Source organism: Tursiops truncatus, chromosome 14, assembly GCF_011762595.2.
Source record: "Tursiops truncatus isolate mTurTru1 chromosome 14, mTurTru1.mat.Y, whole genome shotgun sequence".
Taxonomy (NCBI): Eukaryota; Metazoa; Chordata; class Mammalia; order Artiodactyla; family Delphinidae; genus Tursiops; species Tursiops truncatus.
The window spans coordinates 38,098,402-38,114,903 of record NC_047047.1 but is presented as its reverse complement, the minus strand read 5'-3'; the positions used below and the strand labels follow the sequence as shown (position 1 = coordinate 38,114,903).

General features: G+C 35.8%; 1 protein-coding gene across 1 annotated transcript in view; it reads left to right on the top strand.

The window, feature by feature from the left end:
* PEX13 (peroxisomal biogenesis factor 13) overlaps positions 1-16,502 on the top strand; it is a 38,607-nt gene that overhangs the window by 4,064 nt on the left and 18,041 nt on the right. The window contains exon 2 of the mRNA XM_019942949.3: positions 12,579-13,273. Within this exon, the coding sequence (XP_019798508.1) occupies positions 12,579-13,273 (695 nt within the window). The remainder of the gene's footprint in view (positions 1-12,578; positions 13,274-16,502) is intronic.

Sequence of the window (16,502 nt, the reverse complement as noted above, 5' to 3'; positions counted from 1 at the left end):
GTCAGCAATAAGGCTGTTTCACTTTATCAATAGCGTGTTCACTGGAGTAGCACTTTTAATATCCTTCAAGAACTTTTCCTTTGCATTCACAGCTTGGCTAACAGTTTGGTGCAAGAGGCCTAGCCTTTGGCCTATCCTGACTTTTGACATGCCTTCCTCTCTAAGCTTAATCATTTCTAGCTTTTGATTTAGAGGCGTGTGACTCTTTCTTTCACTTGAACACTTAGAGGCCGTTGTAGGGTTATTAACTGGCCTAATTTCAACATTCTTATGTCTTAGGGAATAAGGGAATCTCGAGAAGAGAGAGAGACATGGGAGGAAAGGCTGGTCGCTGGAGCAGTCAGAACACACACATTTATTTTGAGAGTTTGCTGTCTTATAGGGGCACAGTTCATGGTGTCCTAAAACAACTAGAATAGTAACATAAGAGATCACTGATCACCATAACAAATATAATAGTAATGAAAAAGTTTGAAGTATTGTGAGAATTACCAGAATGCGACACAGAGACACGAAGTGAGCAAATGCTGTTCAAACAATGGTGCAGATAGATGGGCTTGACACAGGGTTGCAACAAGCCTTCAATTTGTAAAAAACACGATCTGCAAAGCGCAGTAAAGCAAAGCATCATAAAATGAGGTATGCCTGTAGTTCATTTTAACTGCCATAGGATATTCTGTTATATAAAAGCAAACTATTTGTTCTGTTATAGATATTAGAGTATTAGTTGTTAAATATTTAAAGCTACTGCAGTCAACATTCATGTGTCTTTCTCCTTGTGCACGTTTCCAGAGGTTTTCTGGGAGGAGAGTTGCTTGTTGGAAGGGTATGCTTATCTTCAAGTACTATCACCAAGGTGCTCCTCGAAGTGGTTGTATACCAATTTTTACATTTTCACTAGCAAGGTATTCTGTTTCTCTACATTTTTTCCAACACTTCATGTTATTTTGTAGTACTGTATTTACCAATCTAATAGATGTGAAATGGTATTTAATTTGCACTTCTCTGATCAGTAATAAAATTGAGGATCTTTTTGAATGTTGATTTGAAATTTTTTCTGTTGGTAATCTTTTACCCACTTTTATGTTGGCTTTATCTTTGCTTATCAATTTGTAGGAGTACTTTATTGTTTGTACTGATCCTATTTTGTTTTTATCTTTCAATCTTTGGCTTGTCTTATTGCTTTATTTACATTCATGTTCATTTTTGTTGTACAGATATTTTAATTTTAATATAGCCAAATTTTTCATCTTTTACTTGTGCTTTTTCTGTCTTGGTTAAGAAACCCTTTCTACCTCAGATCAGGAAAATTTTTCTCTGTATCTTCTTTTAACTGTTCATTTCCCATTCATATCTTTTTTTTTTTTTTTTTTTTTTGAGGTACGCAGGCCCTCTCACTGTGTGGCCTCTCCCGTTGCGGAGCACAGGCTCCGGACGCGCAGGGTCAGCGGCCATGGCTCACGGGCCCAGCCGCTCCGCGGCATGTGGGATCCTCCTGGACCGGGACACGAACCTTTGTCCCCTGCATCGGCAGGCGGACTCTCAACCACTGCGCCACCAGGGAAGCCCCCCATTCATATCTTTAATCCACCTGGAACTGACTTTGTTGTACAAAAATCAGTGTGAAATAGAGAATTCAATTCTTTTCCATGTGGATAACTTATTATCCCAGCACCATTTATTAAGTAGTTTATTCCATACTACTTTATAATGCCATCTATATCACACCAAGTTTTCCTAAATGTGTGGTTCTGTTTGGGGGACTTTATAATATGTTCTGTTGCTGTATTTATCTATTCTTATGCTAACACCACACTGTCTTTATAATAAGTTTTGATGTTTGGTATGTCAAGATCCTCCACACATTGCTGTTCTTCATAATTGCCTTTGTTGCACTTAGCCTTTATAAAAAGACTTATTGAGATTTTTATTAGAACTTTATATTTTATTGGAACTTTTATGTAAAGATCAAGTAAGCCTTTTCATCCATGAATATTTTGTACGGTGCAATTGGTGAGATTTTGACATTCTTTTTTGCTTTAAGTAGTGTTTTATAATTGTTTCCATGAAGTCCTTTCCCATCGTTTATAAGATATAAATATTATATCCAGCATAATGTCAGACTCTTAATTTGTTCTGATGGTTTGGTTGAAATTCTTTTGAGTCCTATGTTGACAATCCTGTCATTTACAAATAAGCCAGCATAAATTGCCAACATCCTTGTATTGTTCCAGACTTTCATTGGAATGCTTCTCAAGTCTCACTATAAATTATGATGTTTGCTTTTTGTTTTTGATAGATATCCTATCAAACTTCTATCTCTCTACCTTGCTCAGATTTTTATTATGAAGGGGTATTAAATTTTATGAATAACTTTTCTGCATCTGTTGGGATAATTATGTGTTTTTATTTTAATATGAAAATGTGGTTTATTGCATCAATTAATTGTCCAATGTTGAATCATCCTTGCGTTTCTGGATGAACTCTGCTAAATTTTGATTTTTTTAAAAAAATACAATGTTGAAATCTAATATTTTAAGATCTTTGCATATATGTTGCTAATTGGCCTATAATTTTCTTTCTTTGTATTATACCTTTCTGGTTTGGTATCAGAGTTTTGTAGCTACAGAAATTTTTCTATTGAGTTTAATTTTTATTCCTTTACAGACTATGTTGTCCTTAGCAGCCTTTAAGATTTTCCCTTACCTTGGTCCTCTACAGCTTTATTAGGCTCTGTCTAGGTTCAAATATTCAGATATACATATGTACATGTATATATTTTCCTCCTGCTCAGCAGCTACAATGTTCATGCTCAGTACCCACAGTGTTGAATCCGAGGATTCACATCTGTCTTTAATTCAGGAAAACTCTCACGAATCCTATCTTTAAATATTGTTTGAGCACTATTCTTTCCCATCTCTTCTTCTGGAACTACTATTAAACATATCAGGAATAGTTCTGCTCCAAGTAACAATATCTGACTTTCTGTGCTTTCAACTATAGAGGCATTTATTGTTTAGTTGACAAGAAGTCTAGAGATCTGCTAACTCACCATTGTCATCAGGGGACCTACATTTTTCTTGGCTTCCTTTTTGTCTGTCAGCTTTCTGGCATTTTCAGTCATCTCTGTCTTACTCTTGCTCCTTCGAAAGGAATCTCTTTTTTTTTTTTTTTTTCCAGCAGTTATACTTCGTTGGGCTTCAATGTATTTTTCATTATATTATTTTTGGTGGGATTCATAGAGATACTTGAATCTGACTTGATGTCTTTCATTGATTTCAGAAAAGGCTCAACCATTATTTCTTTAAATATCTCTTCTGCCCATCCTCTTTTCATTTCTCTGACCCCAATTACATATATGCTCTATATTTCACTATACACTCTGTATCTTACACTCATTTCTGTATGTATCCTTTTGTTACTCATGCTTCATTCTGGGTATTTTCTTCTGAACTCTTCTAGTTCACCGGTATTTTTCTTTCAGTGTGTCTAATCTGATAGTAAACAAATCAGTCATTGAGTTTGTAGTTTCAGGTATTTTATTCTTTTAGTTTTAGAATTTCCATTTGGTCCTGCTTTATAGTTTCTATTCTCTGCTGAAAATCTCAGTCTTGCCTTTTTTTCCTTGAATATGTATAGCGTAGTTGTTTAAAGTCTCCACCTGATAACTCCATTATCTGGATCCATATGGATCATTTTATATTGGCTAATGTCACTCATTTTTTTTAACATGTAGTTTTGTCATCATAGAGGCTCAATTATTTTTCAGTGAGAGCTGGGCATTGTATATAGATAATTTAAGGCGATTTGAGGCCTAGGATGGTCTCTTCCTCCAGAGAGTTTTACTTTTGATAGGCACCTTGGGCCACTAGCAATCTAAGATCATTTTAATAATTTCAAATTTGAGCTAACTTGAAATTGTGGTTTTCAGTTTCTCCCAGGGCTAGTCTATTTCTTGTTAACCTTTTTCCCCTTACTCCTAGCATGTGGCTGTTCAAAGTCCCAGTCTGAAGTGTGGGCATTTATCTTGTCCCTCTTTTGGGACTTCTGAATTCTAGTTTTTGTCTCCTTAGCCCAGAGAGTCTATTAAAAGCTCTACTCAACTTATCCTGTCAGCCATCTCTTCTGGAATTGGCCCTCTTCCCTTGAGAAACATCTAAAATGGGCTCTCTAGATTTTCTCCTACTCCTGGATCTTGATTCTAATTCCTCAGTGTCTTGTCTTCTCTTGCTTTAAACAGATAATTTTATATTTTTTCTAGCTTTTCTAATTGTTTTCTGTGAAAGAGTTGGTCTGATTACCTAGAATACCATTACTTGAAGTAGAATTCCACAAGTTCCATATTTCTACTCTGTTCCTTAGTGTACAACAACTAATTTTCTTTTTGCCTCATAGTTACAAGATGCCTTGTGGCTGTGGGCATTGTGTATAAGATTTCTAATGAAATTTTTTTCATATTTACATGGTTTTTTTTCAATTTTTATTTCACAGATGTTATTGCTACATTTATCTCTTTGACTTTTTAAAATCCATTCATTCAATCTCATATTATTCTTGTTCTGCTTATCTCTTTGACCATTTTAAACATATTTAGAATCTTTGATGAGCTATTATATAAAATTAGTTTTTCCTTGAATGACTTTTCATTCTTATTGTTAATTTTTGTTATTTTGGACTCTTTGTGTTTTTTTTTTCTTCTTGTGTGTAGTATTTTTGATATGTCCATTTTGAGTGGGAATTTTGGGGTTCTGTTGTCTCACTTTTCCTTCTACATTCCGCTCTTTCTATCTAGTAGGCTTCCTGTTGCTTGTACCTCCCTCTCAGCATCCACTCTCCATGTAAGAATCTGGTATAAAGTGGCTTAGATTAAGGATATCGCAGATTAAGTCATTGAGTCAGTTGTTAACTTGTTTCATTTTCTGAGTTTGAGGCTTTATCAGAGTCTTCCCCCATTCTTAGTTTTGTAACTTTCTAAAAATCCTAAAGTGTTGTCAGCAAATTTTATAATCTCTTTTACCACTGTCAGCAAATTTTTATGAGGCAAGGTGGCACTTCCCAGTCCCCAGCCTCAAGCAATGAACTAGTTTCATTTGAGTGGAGCACTTACCCTCAGAGCTGCTTCATCCAAACCTGAATATACTACACTATTTGGTAGTCTACTGACCCTTTTTAAAGTTTTATTCCTTTTTTTATGATGTAATACAATCTGAGGTAAACAACTTCACTCATGATTTATGCTTGCCAAAACCTTTAGATCAAACCTTTAGATGCATACTTCCAGTTTATACTTCCAGTTCATACTTCCAGTTTAACTGGAAGTATAGAGGATAGGGGATAGTTAAACAACATTTGGGGGTAACACAAATCCAGAATGTGGGACACTCTAGAAGAAATTGACTGGACTCTTCAAAAAGTCCAGGACATTACTGTTCTGTTTAGATGAGAATAGGGACACAACCAACCAAATGCAATATGTGAGACTTAATTGAATTTTTGTTTCAAAAAAACCTAAAAAGACATTTTGACTTTTACAACTCAATGATAAAAAGATAAATAACCTAATTTTTAAAATGGGCAATGTATGTGAATAGACATTTCTCCAAGGAAGATCTAAAACTGGCCAATAAGCACATGAAAAGATACTCGATATCATTAACCATTAGGGAAATGTAAATCAAACCCACAGTGATGTACCATTTCACACCCACTAGGGTGGCTATAGTAAAAAAGACAGATAATAACAAGTGTTGACAAAATGTAGAGAAATTGAAACCCTCATGCACTGCTGGTGGGAACATAAAATTGTACAGTTGCTTTGGAAAACAATTTGGCAGTTCTTCAAAAGGGTAAACACAGAGTTATGATATGACCCAGCAGTATCATCCCCAAGAAACATGAAAACACATGTTCACACAAAAATCTGTACATAAATGTTCATAGAAGCATTAGTCATAATACCCCAAAAGTGGAAACAACCCAAATGTTTATCAGCTGATGTATGGATAAATATAATATAGTAATAAAAAAGAATGAGGTACTGATACATGCTACAACATAGATGAACCTTTAAAACATTAAGTGAAAGAAGCCAGTCACAAAATACTACATATTGTAAGTTTCATTTACTGTAGATCCTCATTATTTGCGGATTCAGTATTTGCAAACTCTCCTACTCGATGAAATTTATTTGTAACCCTAAAATCAGTACTTGAAGCATTTTCATGATCTTTTCAGACACACATAGAGCAGTGAAAGATCTGAGTCATCTCTCAGCTAAGGGTGAAAAAAAAGCAACATTCTGGCTTGTTTCAGCTCTCATACTGTGAACAGGTGTCCTTTTCAAAATCAGTTAAGTGCCAGCCACGTTTTTCACATTTTTGTTGATGATTTCACTGTCTTTAAATGGCCCCTAAGCATAGTGCTGAAGTGTTCCTAGAAGGCCTTATGGAGAAAATATTAGCATTAGATAAACTTTGTTCAGACATGAGTTGTGGTGCTTTTGGCCATGAATTCATTGTTAATGAGTCAACAATGTCATTAGATAAAGTATCTTTAAACAGAAACATACATAAAAAGTATATGTATTGATCAGTAGATAGATGAAAATGTTGTGACCAGAGGCTTGAAGGAACCTAACTCTTTGTTTCCTCCAGGAGCAGTGATTCAGTATTTGCTGATTCATTGTTTGCAGGTTTATAGAGCATAACTATCTCAAATAACAAGAATCGATTATATAGGAAATGTCCAAAGTAGGCAAACCTATAGAGACAGACAGTAGATTAGTGTGATTGCCCAGGATTGGAGGAGGGTAAGAAATGGGGAGTGACTGCTAATAAGTATGGGATTTCTATTTGGGATGATGAAAGTGTGCTGAAGTTGCATATGGTGATAGTTGTACAGCTCTGTGAATATATGGAAAACTGTTGCCTTTTACAATTTAAATGGGTGAATTTTATGGTATGTGAATTTTAACTCAATAAAGCTGTTTAGACAAAGATATTTGAGAGTAATGGATATGTTTTGAATATCAATTGGGTAATAGATATGGAATTATTAATTTTCAAAGATGGGAAAACAGTATTATGTTTTTGTATAAAATATCTTTATTCTTAGGAAATGCCTGTGAGGTATTTAGGAGTAATTTATTAGGTCTACAAGTTAATTTCAAATAGTTCAAGAAGTTTTAAAAGACTAGAGAGTGATAAAGAGGAAGCAAATGTGGCAAAATGATAGCAGTTGTTGAATCTAGATAGAAGGTATGTGGATATTGTACTTTTCTTTCAGTTTTTTTTTTTTCCTGTTTGAAACTTTTCAAGATAAAAAATTGGGTGGGGGAGATTTTGCACATTCAGCAATGAGAATAAATCATTGTTCTTCTAAGTCATAGGCTTCTTTAGCTCTCATTATGCTTGTTGTAACAGAAGGCAAGACTGTACATGCACACTGAATGCACTTGTGTATGCCGGAAAAAGACCACATTAAAACCAAAGAAGAGTGAATTCCTTGGTGGTCCACTGGTTAGGACTCCTCATGTTCACTGCCGAAGGCCTGGGTTCAGTCCCTGATAGGGAACTAAAATTCAACAAGCTGAGCAGGGCGGCCAAAATTTAAAAAAAACACACACAAGAGTAAGAGGAAAGCTCTTTATTTTTTTATTACCAAATGTTTAAATTTAATTCCCTATAATTTTTTAAGTTACATATTCATCACAATTTATGAAATAATACAAAGATATATAAAGAAAAATCTGTATTAATAGTGTGTGATATATGTGTATTAAATATTTACTAATGAAAGACTCCAGTATAGTGTTTGTATCAGTACCTATTTATATGCTAAGCACTATAGTTAGGTGATGGAGAAACAAGGAAAGCTCCTGTGCCTTTGAGAAGCTTGCCGTTTACAGGAAGAGTCAGATGTATAAATAAATGTAAGATACTGTACAAAATATGGACAAAGAATTATAGGAAGGACTTTTGATGATGGCAGAATAAGTACTTTAGGAAAAAAAAACTATTGAGGACAAGTAGAAAGCTAAGCAGAATATAAAACATCTGGAAGGCATTATAGGGCAAAAAGAGGATAAAGATTTATGGAGCCCAGATTCAGGAAAGTTAAAAATTCACAAAGGTGAGCATTGCCTTTGAAAGCACTTTTCCCATAGAAGCTTCTGCTGATTTCAGAAGAAGCAGCTTAGATAATGAAGCTAGTTGAGTAGAACACTTGACAGACTCTTGAATCATGGTTGGAGTTCAGACGTCCTCCAAGACGAGATACTGATAAATTACCCATACCTAATGTTAGGTACATCTAGATATAAGGGTATAAAAGATACATCTAGATATAAGGGTGTAAAAGAGGTAGACAGGTCCTTATAGGAACAGAAGCCCAGCGTCAAATCATCAATTCCTGAAATTAGGGACATCATGAATTGATAGTAGCCTTAGCAGCCTGCCTGAACTAAATTAGAGAATAGTTCAGAAAACAATGTCCAGATACATATTACTATATATAAAATAGATAAACAACAAGGACCTATTGTATAGCACAGGGAACTAATGTATAGCACAGGGAACTATATTCAATATCTTGTAATAACCTAAAATAGAAAAGAATCTGAAAAAGAATATACATATTCACTTTTATGTGTGTGTGTGTGTGTGTGTATATATATATATATAAAAATAAATATATCTGAATCACTTTGCTGTACCCCTGCAACTAACACAACATTGTAAATCAACTACATTTCAATTTTTTAAAAAAATGAAAAGAAACAATATCCAGAATGAAACACATCTGGAGAAAGAGAACATCATCCAGAATCTCAAATTACTGCTACAATAATAATTGCTGACGCACAGCAAAATCAAATAGCCAGACCCAGGAGGACATTATGTAACATAAATGGCAGCTAAGTTAACATCTGGATAAACAAATTCATAGGGACTCTAGATATTGGAGTTAGCAGAAACTTTAAATTATCTTTAATATGTTGAGGGCAATAAAAGAGAAGATGAAGAATTTTGGCAGAGAATTGGAAACTATTAAAAGAGGAAAGGAATTTCTAGAACAAAAAATACAGTAACCAAAATTGAGAGCTCATTGGATTTAGAAACAGATTAGACACCATTACATAGGGAATTAGTGACTTAGAGCAGTACTGCTCGAAGTGTGTTCTGTAGCTGCTGAGAGTCTATGGGCTGGCTGCTATTTTTTGAACTATGTAGTAACAGTCCACAACAAGATAGGAAATTTGTGTCAGAATGTAGAACAAATTGACCCTGAGCATACCATTTAGTTCAACTGGCATTTTCTTTTCTTTTCTTTTAAATTTTTATTGGCGTATAGTTGTTTACAATGTTGTATTAGTTTCAGGTGTACAGCAAAGTGAATCAGTTATACATGTAAATATATCCACTCTTTTTTAGATTCTTTTCCCATATAGGCTATTACAGAGTACTGAATAGAGTTCCCTGTGCTGTACAGTAGGGTCCTTATTAGTTATCTATTTTATATATAGTAGTGTGTATATGTCAATCCCAATCTTCCAGTTTATCTCTCCACCACTCAAGTGGCATTTTCTTTTTTTTTTTTTTTTGCGGTACGTGGGCCTCTCACTGTTGTGGCCTCTACCGTTGCGGAGCACAGGCTCCGGACGCGCAGGCTCAGTGGCCGTGGCTCACAGGCCTAGCCGCTCCGCGGCATGTGGGATCTTGCTCCGGACGCGCAGGCTCAGTGGCCGTGGCTCACAGGCCTAGCCGCTCCGCGGCATGTGGGATCTTCCCGGACTGGGGCACGAACCCGTGTCCCCTGCATCGGCAGGCAGACGCTCAACCACTGCGCCACCAGGGAAGCCCTCAAGTGGCATTTTCTTGATGGCAAAACTTTCTCTGTGAAGAAAGAATTTGTTGATTTACATTATAGTGCAAGCTCCTTATCTTGCAGATTGGCCCCTTGAGTAGCAGTGACCTAAAGAATAGTTGGAGGGCTTCCCTGGTGGTACAGTGGTTAAGAATCCGCCTGCCAATGCAGGGGACACAGGTTCGAACGCTGGTCCGGGAAGATCCCACATGCCACAGAGCAACAGCCCGTGTGCCACAACTACTGAGCCTGCGCTCTAGAGCCCGAGATACACAACTACTGAACCCACGTGCCACAACTACTGAAGCCTGCGTGCCTAGAGCCTGTGCTCCACAACAAGAGAAGCCACCGCAATGAGGAGCCCGTGCACTGCAATGAAGAGTAGCCCCCGCTCTCAGCAACTAGAGAAAGCCCGCGTGCAGCAATGAAGACCCAACGCAGACAAAAATAAATAAATAAAATTAAAAGAAAAGAATAGTTGGGAAGAAAATATCTAGAAGGAAGTACAAAGAGACAAAAGGACAGGAAAATACAGAAAGGAAGGGAAGAGATTTAGAGGATGAAGCAAGGTATATTTTACAGATAGAAAAGATAAATAATCCTTTAACACTTGAAGCAGTGCTTCTCAAAATATTTGTGATGATGGCCAATACTTTTTATAAAATGCAGTAAAAATATCATAGCAGTGTCAAATTACTTAAACACAATCTCGTTTTCTGTACTTACTATAGATGGTATAAAATGGTTCATAAAATAGCACTGGTCCACAGACCACATTTTAAGTAGCATGATACTAAAGAAATTAAATTCATAATGAAAATTCTTCCCAGTAGGAGAATTCCAAGCCCATATGATTCACTGGTAAACTCTAGAAACCTTTAAGGAAGAAATAATTAACTTTTCTAGAATATAGAAAAGAGTGAAAGACTCCCCCAACTCTTTTTAAGAGGCCAATTCAACCTTGATGTCCAAACCTGACAAAGACGTTTACAATAAAAGCATATTAGGACAGTCTCATTCATGAACATAGATATAAAAAAATCTTCAATAAAATATTGGCAAACCAAATTCAGAAATATATTGTGGCCTACTTGATTCTACTTCAGGAATGCAGGTTGGCTTTAACATTTGAAAATTAATGTAATTCATCATAGACAGTAAATGAAAAAATTCATATAATCATCTTGATAGGTGCTAAGGAATCGTTTGATAAAATTCAGCATTCATTCGTGGTAAAAAAAATTTTATCGAAAAGAAATAGGAAAGGAACTACTAAATCTACAACAAACCTACAACAAACATGATAATTATTGGTGACATCTTGAAATTTTTCCCTTTGAGATTAGGAATGAGACTAGGATACCTTCTATCATCCCTTCCATTCAAGATTGTACTGCAGGTCCTAGATGCAATACCTTAATAATCAAAGCTGTAAGAATTGAAAAAAGGAAGAAATAACCTATCGTTATTCGCATACAATATGACTGCAGATCCTTAAGATTCTAGAAAGTACAAAAGAAGAATCCAAAATAAGGTTGTTAGATATAAGGACCATATTTTTTTAATCAATTATTTCTATATAACAGCAAAAAAGTGAAATATTAGAAAGACACCGTTTACAATAGCATCAAAAAAATCAAATATATAGAAATAAATCTAAAGAAAGACCTCACAGTAAACTATAAAACATTGAGACTCAGTGATTATTTTATTTTTTTAATTAATTTATTTTTGGCTGTGTTAGGTCTTGATTGCTGCACATAGGCTTTCTGTAGTTGCGTGAGCAGGGGCTATTCTTTGTTGCATTGTGCACGCAGGCTTCTCACTGATGTGGCTTCTCATTACAGAGCATAAACTCTAGGTACGCGGGCTTCAGTAGTTGTGGTGCATGGGCTCAGTAGTTGTGGCTTGCGGCCTCTAGAGCGCAGGCTCAGTAGTTGTGGCTCACAGGCTTAGTTGCTCTGTGGCATGCAGGATCTTCCCGAACCAGGGCACGAACCCCTGTCCCCTTCATTGGCAGGTGGATTCTTAACCACTTCACCACCAGGGAAGTCCCTCAGTGGTTATTTTAAAAAAACATTATTAAGAAAAATCTTTAAAAGACATAAGTAAATGGAGGATATGTTATATTGAGTTGAAACTCTCAATATAATGGAGATGTAGACTACCTCAAATTAATCTACGAATTTAATGTAATCCCAAACCAGAATCTCAATAGGGCTTTTGTGGGGAGAACAGTGTAGAACTTCAAACTCTGATTCTAAAATATATATGGATATTCAAGGGGTCAAATAGCCAAGACACTCTTGAAGATGAAGAATAGCGTAGGAAGATTTGTCTTATTGGATATTAAGACCTATTATAAAACTATAGTAATTAAGATAGTGCCATTTAGGTGTAAGGATGGACAGATATCGAGTTGTAACTAACCCTGAGGAAATGGACATGTATCTTAAAAAGAAACCAAAGGTTGAAGATACTACTAATAATGCAGCATAAGTAAACAAGAATATAGAGTTCAGTCAGCTATTTTATCTTATCCATTTTGTCTTAACACAGATTCTAAGCATCTGGATATTAGAAACTATTCCTTACTTTAAGACATCTTTAGTAGGATCTGTCATAACACTAGGTATATACAAAGTGTTTAATAGTTACTTTGAATGAATTTATTGTGTGCTTAAGTTACAACTTTGAATCCTTTTTGGTTTTAGATCTGCTGATTTGGGTCCTACTTTATTGACAAGACCTGGACAACCAACACTTACCAGAGTGCCACCGCCTATTCTTCCAAGGCCATCCCAGCAGACAGGAAGCAGTAATGTGAACACTTTCAGACCTGCTTACAGTTCATTTTCTTCTGGATATGGTGCCTATGGAAATTCATTTTATGGAAGCTATAGCCCTTATAGTTATGGGTATAATGGGTTGGGCTATAACCGCCTTCGTATAGATGATCTTCCACCTAGTAGATTTGTTCAGCAAGCTGAAGAAAGCAGCAGAGGTGCATTTCAGTCCATTGAAAGTATTGTGCATGCATTTGCCTCTGTCAGCATGATGATGGATGCTACCTTTTCAGCTGTCTATAACAGTTTCAGGGCTGTATTGGATGTAGCAAACCACTTTTCCCGATTAAAAATACACTTCACAAAGGTTTTTTCAGCTTTTGCATTAGTTAGGACTATAAGGTATCTTTACAGACGGTTACAGTGGATGATAGGTTTAAGAAGAGACTCTGAGAATGAGGACCTGTGGGCAGAAAGTGAAGGAACTGTGGCTTGCCTTGGTGCTGAGGACAGAGCAACTAACTCAGCAAAATCTTGGCCAATATTCTTGTTCTTTGCTGTTATCCTTGGTGGTCCTTACCTCATCTGGAAACTGCTGTCTACTCACAGTGACGAAGTAACAGGTAAGAGTAATAAAATGGGTTCAAAAACCATATAACAATCTCAAATTTCAAGAATAGGTTAAATTAGCTTTCTTTATGCATTTGTATTTAATATTTTGATCCAGTTATATTTTCAGTTAAGAACTTCAAAACTGGAAGAGGAACATGTAGCAAAAACAGGTTTCTTGATTTATTCTTTGTTACTTCAGTTTAACAGCACACATTACTTAACTACTGTTCACAAGTCACTGAACTTGATTCTGTGGAAGATACAAAGATAACATAGGGCATAATCCTTTTATCTTTCCAAAACTTACTGGAAGAGAGGTGGGCGAGACACATAAATAGGTAATTGTAATGAGGCATAAAGAGTGTAAGTAGTACGACAGTTGGGGAGAAACATAAGACTTATTGAGCGTTTTTTTATTATTATTATTTTCTTGAATTTTATTTTAATTATTTTTTATACAGCAGGTTCTTATTACTCATCCATTTTATACACATCAGTGTATACATGTCAATCCCAATCTCCCAATCCATCATACCACCACCACCACCACCCTCCACTGCTTTACCCCCTTGGTGTCCATACGTCTGTTCTCTACATCTGTGTCTCAATTTCTGTCCTGCAAACTGGTTCATCTGTACCATTTTTCTAGGTTCCACATATATGTGTTAATATACGATATTTGTTTTTCTCTTTTGGACATACTTCACTCTGAATGACAGTCTCTAGATTCATCCACATCTCTATAAATGACACAATTTCATTCCTTTTTATGGCTGAGTAATATTCCATTGCATATATGTACCACATCTTCTTCATCCATTCGTCTGTTGATGGGCATTTAGGTTGCTTCCATGACCTGGCTATTGTAAATAGCACAGCAATGAACATTAGGGTGCATGTTTCTTTTTGAATTATGGTTTTCTCTCGGTATAGGCCCATTAGTGAGATTGCTGGGTCATATGGTAATTCTATTTTTACTTTTTTAAAGGAACCTCCATACTGTTCTCCATAGTGGCTGTATCAATTTACATTCCCACCAACAGTGCAAGAGAGTTCCCTTTTCTCCACACCCTCTCCAGCATTTGTTGTTTGTAGATTTTCTGATGATGCCCATTCTAAATGGTGTGAGGTGATACCTCATTGTAGTTTTGATTTGCATTTCTCTAATAATTAGTGTTATTGAGCAGCTTTTCATGTGCCTCTTGGCCATCTGTATGTCCTCTTTGGAGAAATGTCTATTTAGGTCTTCTGCCCATTTTTGAATTGGGTTTTTTTTTTTTAATATTGAGTTGCATGAGCTGTTTATATATTTTGGAGATTAATCCTTTGTCCATTGATTCATTTGCAAATATTTTCTCCCATTCTGAGGGTAGTCTTTTTGTCTTGTTTGTAGTTTCCTTTGCTTTGCAAAAGCTTTTAAGTTTCATTACGTCCCATTTGTTTATTTTTGTTTTTATTTCCATTACTCTAGGAAGTGTATTAAAAAAGATCTAGCCATGATTTATGTCAGAGAGTGTTCTTCCTATGTTTTCCTCTAAGAGTTTTATAGTGTCCGGTCTTACATTTAGGTCTCGAATCCATTTTGAGTTTATTTTTGTGTATGGTGTTCGGTAGTGTTCTAATTTCATTCTTTTACATGTAGCTGTCCACTTTTCCCAGCACCACTTATTGAAGAGACTGTCTTTTCTCCATTGTATATCCTTGCCTCCTTTGTCATAGATTAGTTGACCATAGGTGTAAGGGTTTATCTCTGGGCTCTCTATCGTGTTCCATTGATCTATATTTCTGTTTTTGTGCCAGTACCATATTGTCTTGATTACTGTAGCTTTGTAGTATAGTCTCAAGTCAGGGAGTCTGATTCCTCGAGCTCCGTTTTTTTCCCTCAAGACTGCTTTGGCTATTCGGGGCTTTTGTGTCTCCATACAAATTTTAAGATTTTTTGTTCTAGTTCTGTAAAAAATGCCATTGGTAATTTGGTAGGGATTGCATTGAATCTGTAGATTGCTTTGGGTAGTATAGTCATTTTCACAATATTGATTCTTCCAATCCAAGAACATTGAATATCTGTCCATCTGTTGGTATCATCTTTAATTTCTTTCAACAGTGTCTTACAGTTTTCTGCATACAGGTCTTTTGTCTCCCTAGGTAGGTTTATTCCTAGGTATTTTATTCTTTTTGTTGCAATGGTAAATGGGAGTGTTTCCTTAATTTCTCTTTCAGATTTTTCATCATTAGTGTATAGGAATGCCAGAGATTTCTGTGCATTAATTTTGTATCCTGCAACTTTACCAGATTCATTGATTATCTCTAGTAGTTTTCTGGTGGCATCTTTAGGATTCTCTATGTATAGTATCATGTCATCCACAAACAGTGACAGTTTTACTTCTTCTTTTCCAATTTGTATTCCTTTTCTTTCTTTTTCTTCTCTGATTGCCGTGGCTAGGACTTCCAAAACTATGTTGACTACTAGTAGTGAGAGTGGACATCCTTGTCTTGTTCCTGATCTTAGAGGAAATGCTTTCAGTTTTTCACCATTGAGAATGATGTTTGCTGTGGGTTTGTCATAAATGGCCTTTATTATGTTGAGGTAGGTTCCCTGTATGCCCACTTTCTGGAGAGTTTTTATCATAAATGGGTGTTGAATTTTGTCAAAAGCTTTTTCTGCATCTATTGAGATGATCATATGGTTTTTCTTCTTCAATTTGTTAATATGGTGTATCACATTGATTGATTTGCATATATTGAAGAATCCTTGCATCCCTGGGATAAATCCCACTTGATCATGGTGTATGATCCTTTTAATGTGTTGTTGCATTCTATTTTGTTGAGGATTTTTGCATCTATATGTATCCGTGATATTGGTGTGTAATTTTATTTTTTTGTAGTATCTTTTTCTGGTTTTGGTATCAGGGTGATGGTGGCCTCATAGAACGAGTTTGGGAGTGTTCCTTCCTCTGCAGTTTTTTGGAAGAGTTTGAGAAGGATGGGTGTTAGCTCTTCTCTGTTTGATAGAATACACCTGTGAAGCCATCTGTCCTGGACTTTTGTTTGTTGGAAGATTTTTAATCACAGTTTCAATTTCATTACTTGTGATTGGTCTGTTCATATTTTCTATTTCTTCCTGGTTCAGTCTTGGAAGGTTATACATTTCTAAGAATTTGTCCATTTCTTCCAGGTTGTCCATTTTATTGGCATAGAGTTGCTTGTAGTAATCTCTTATAATCCTTGGTATTTCTGCAG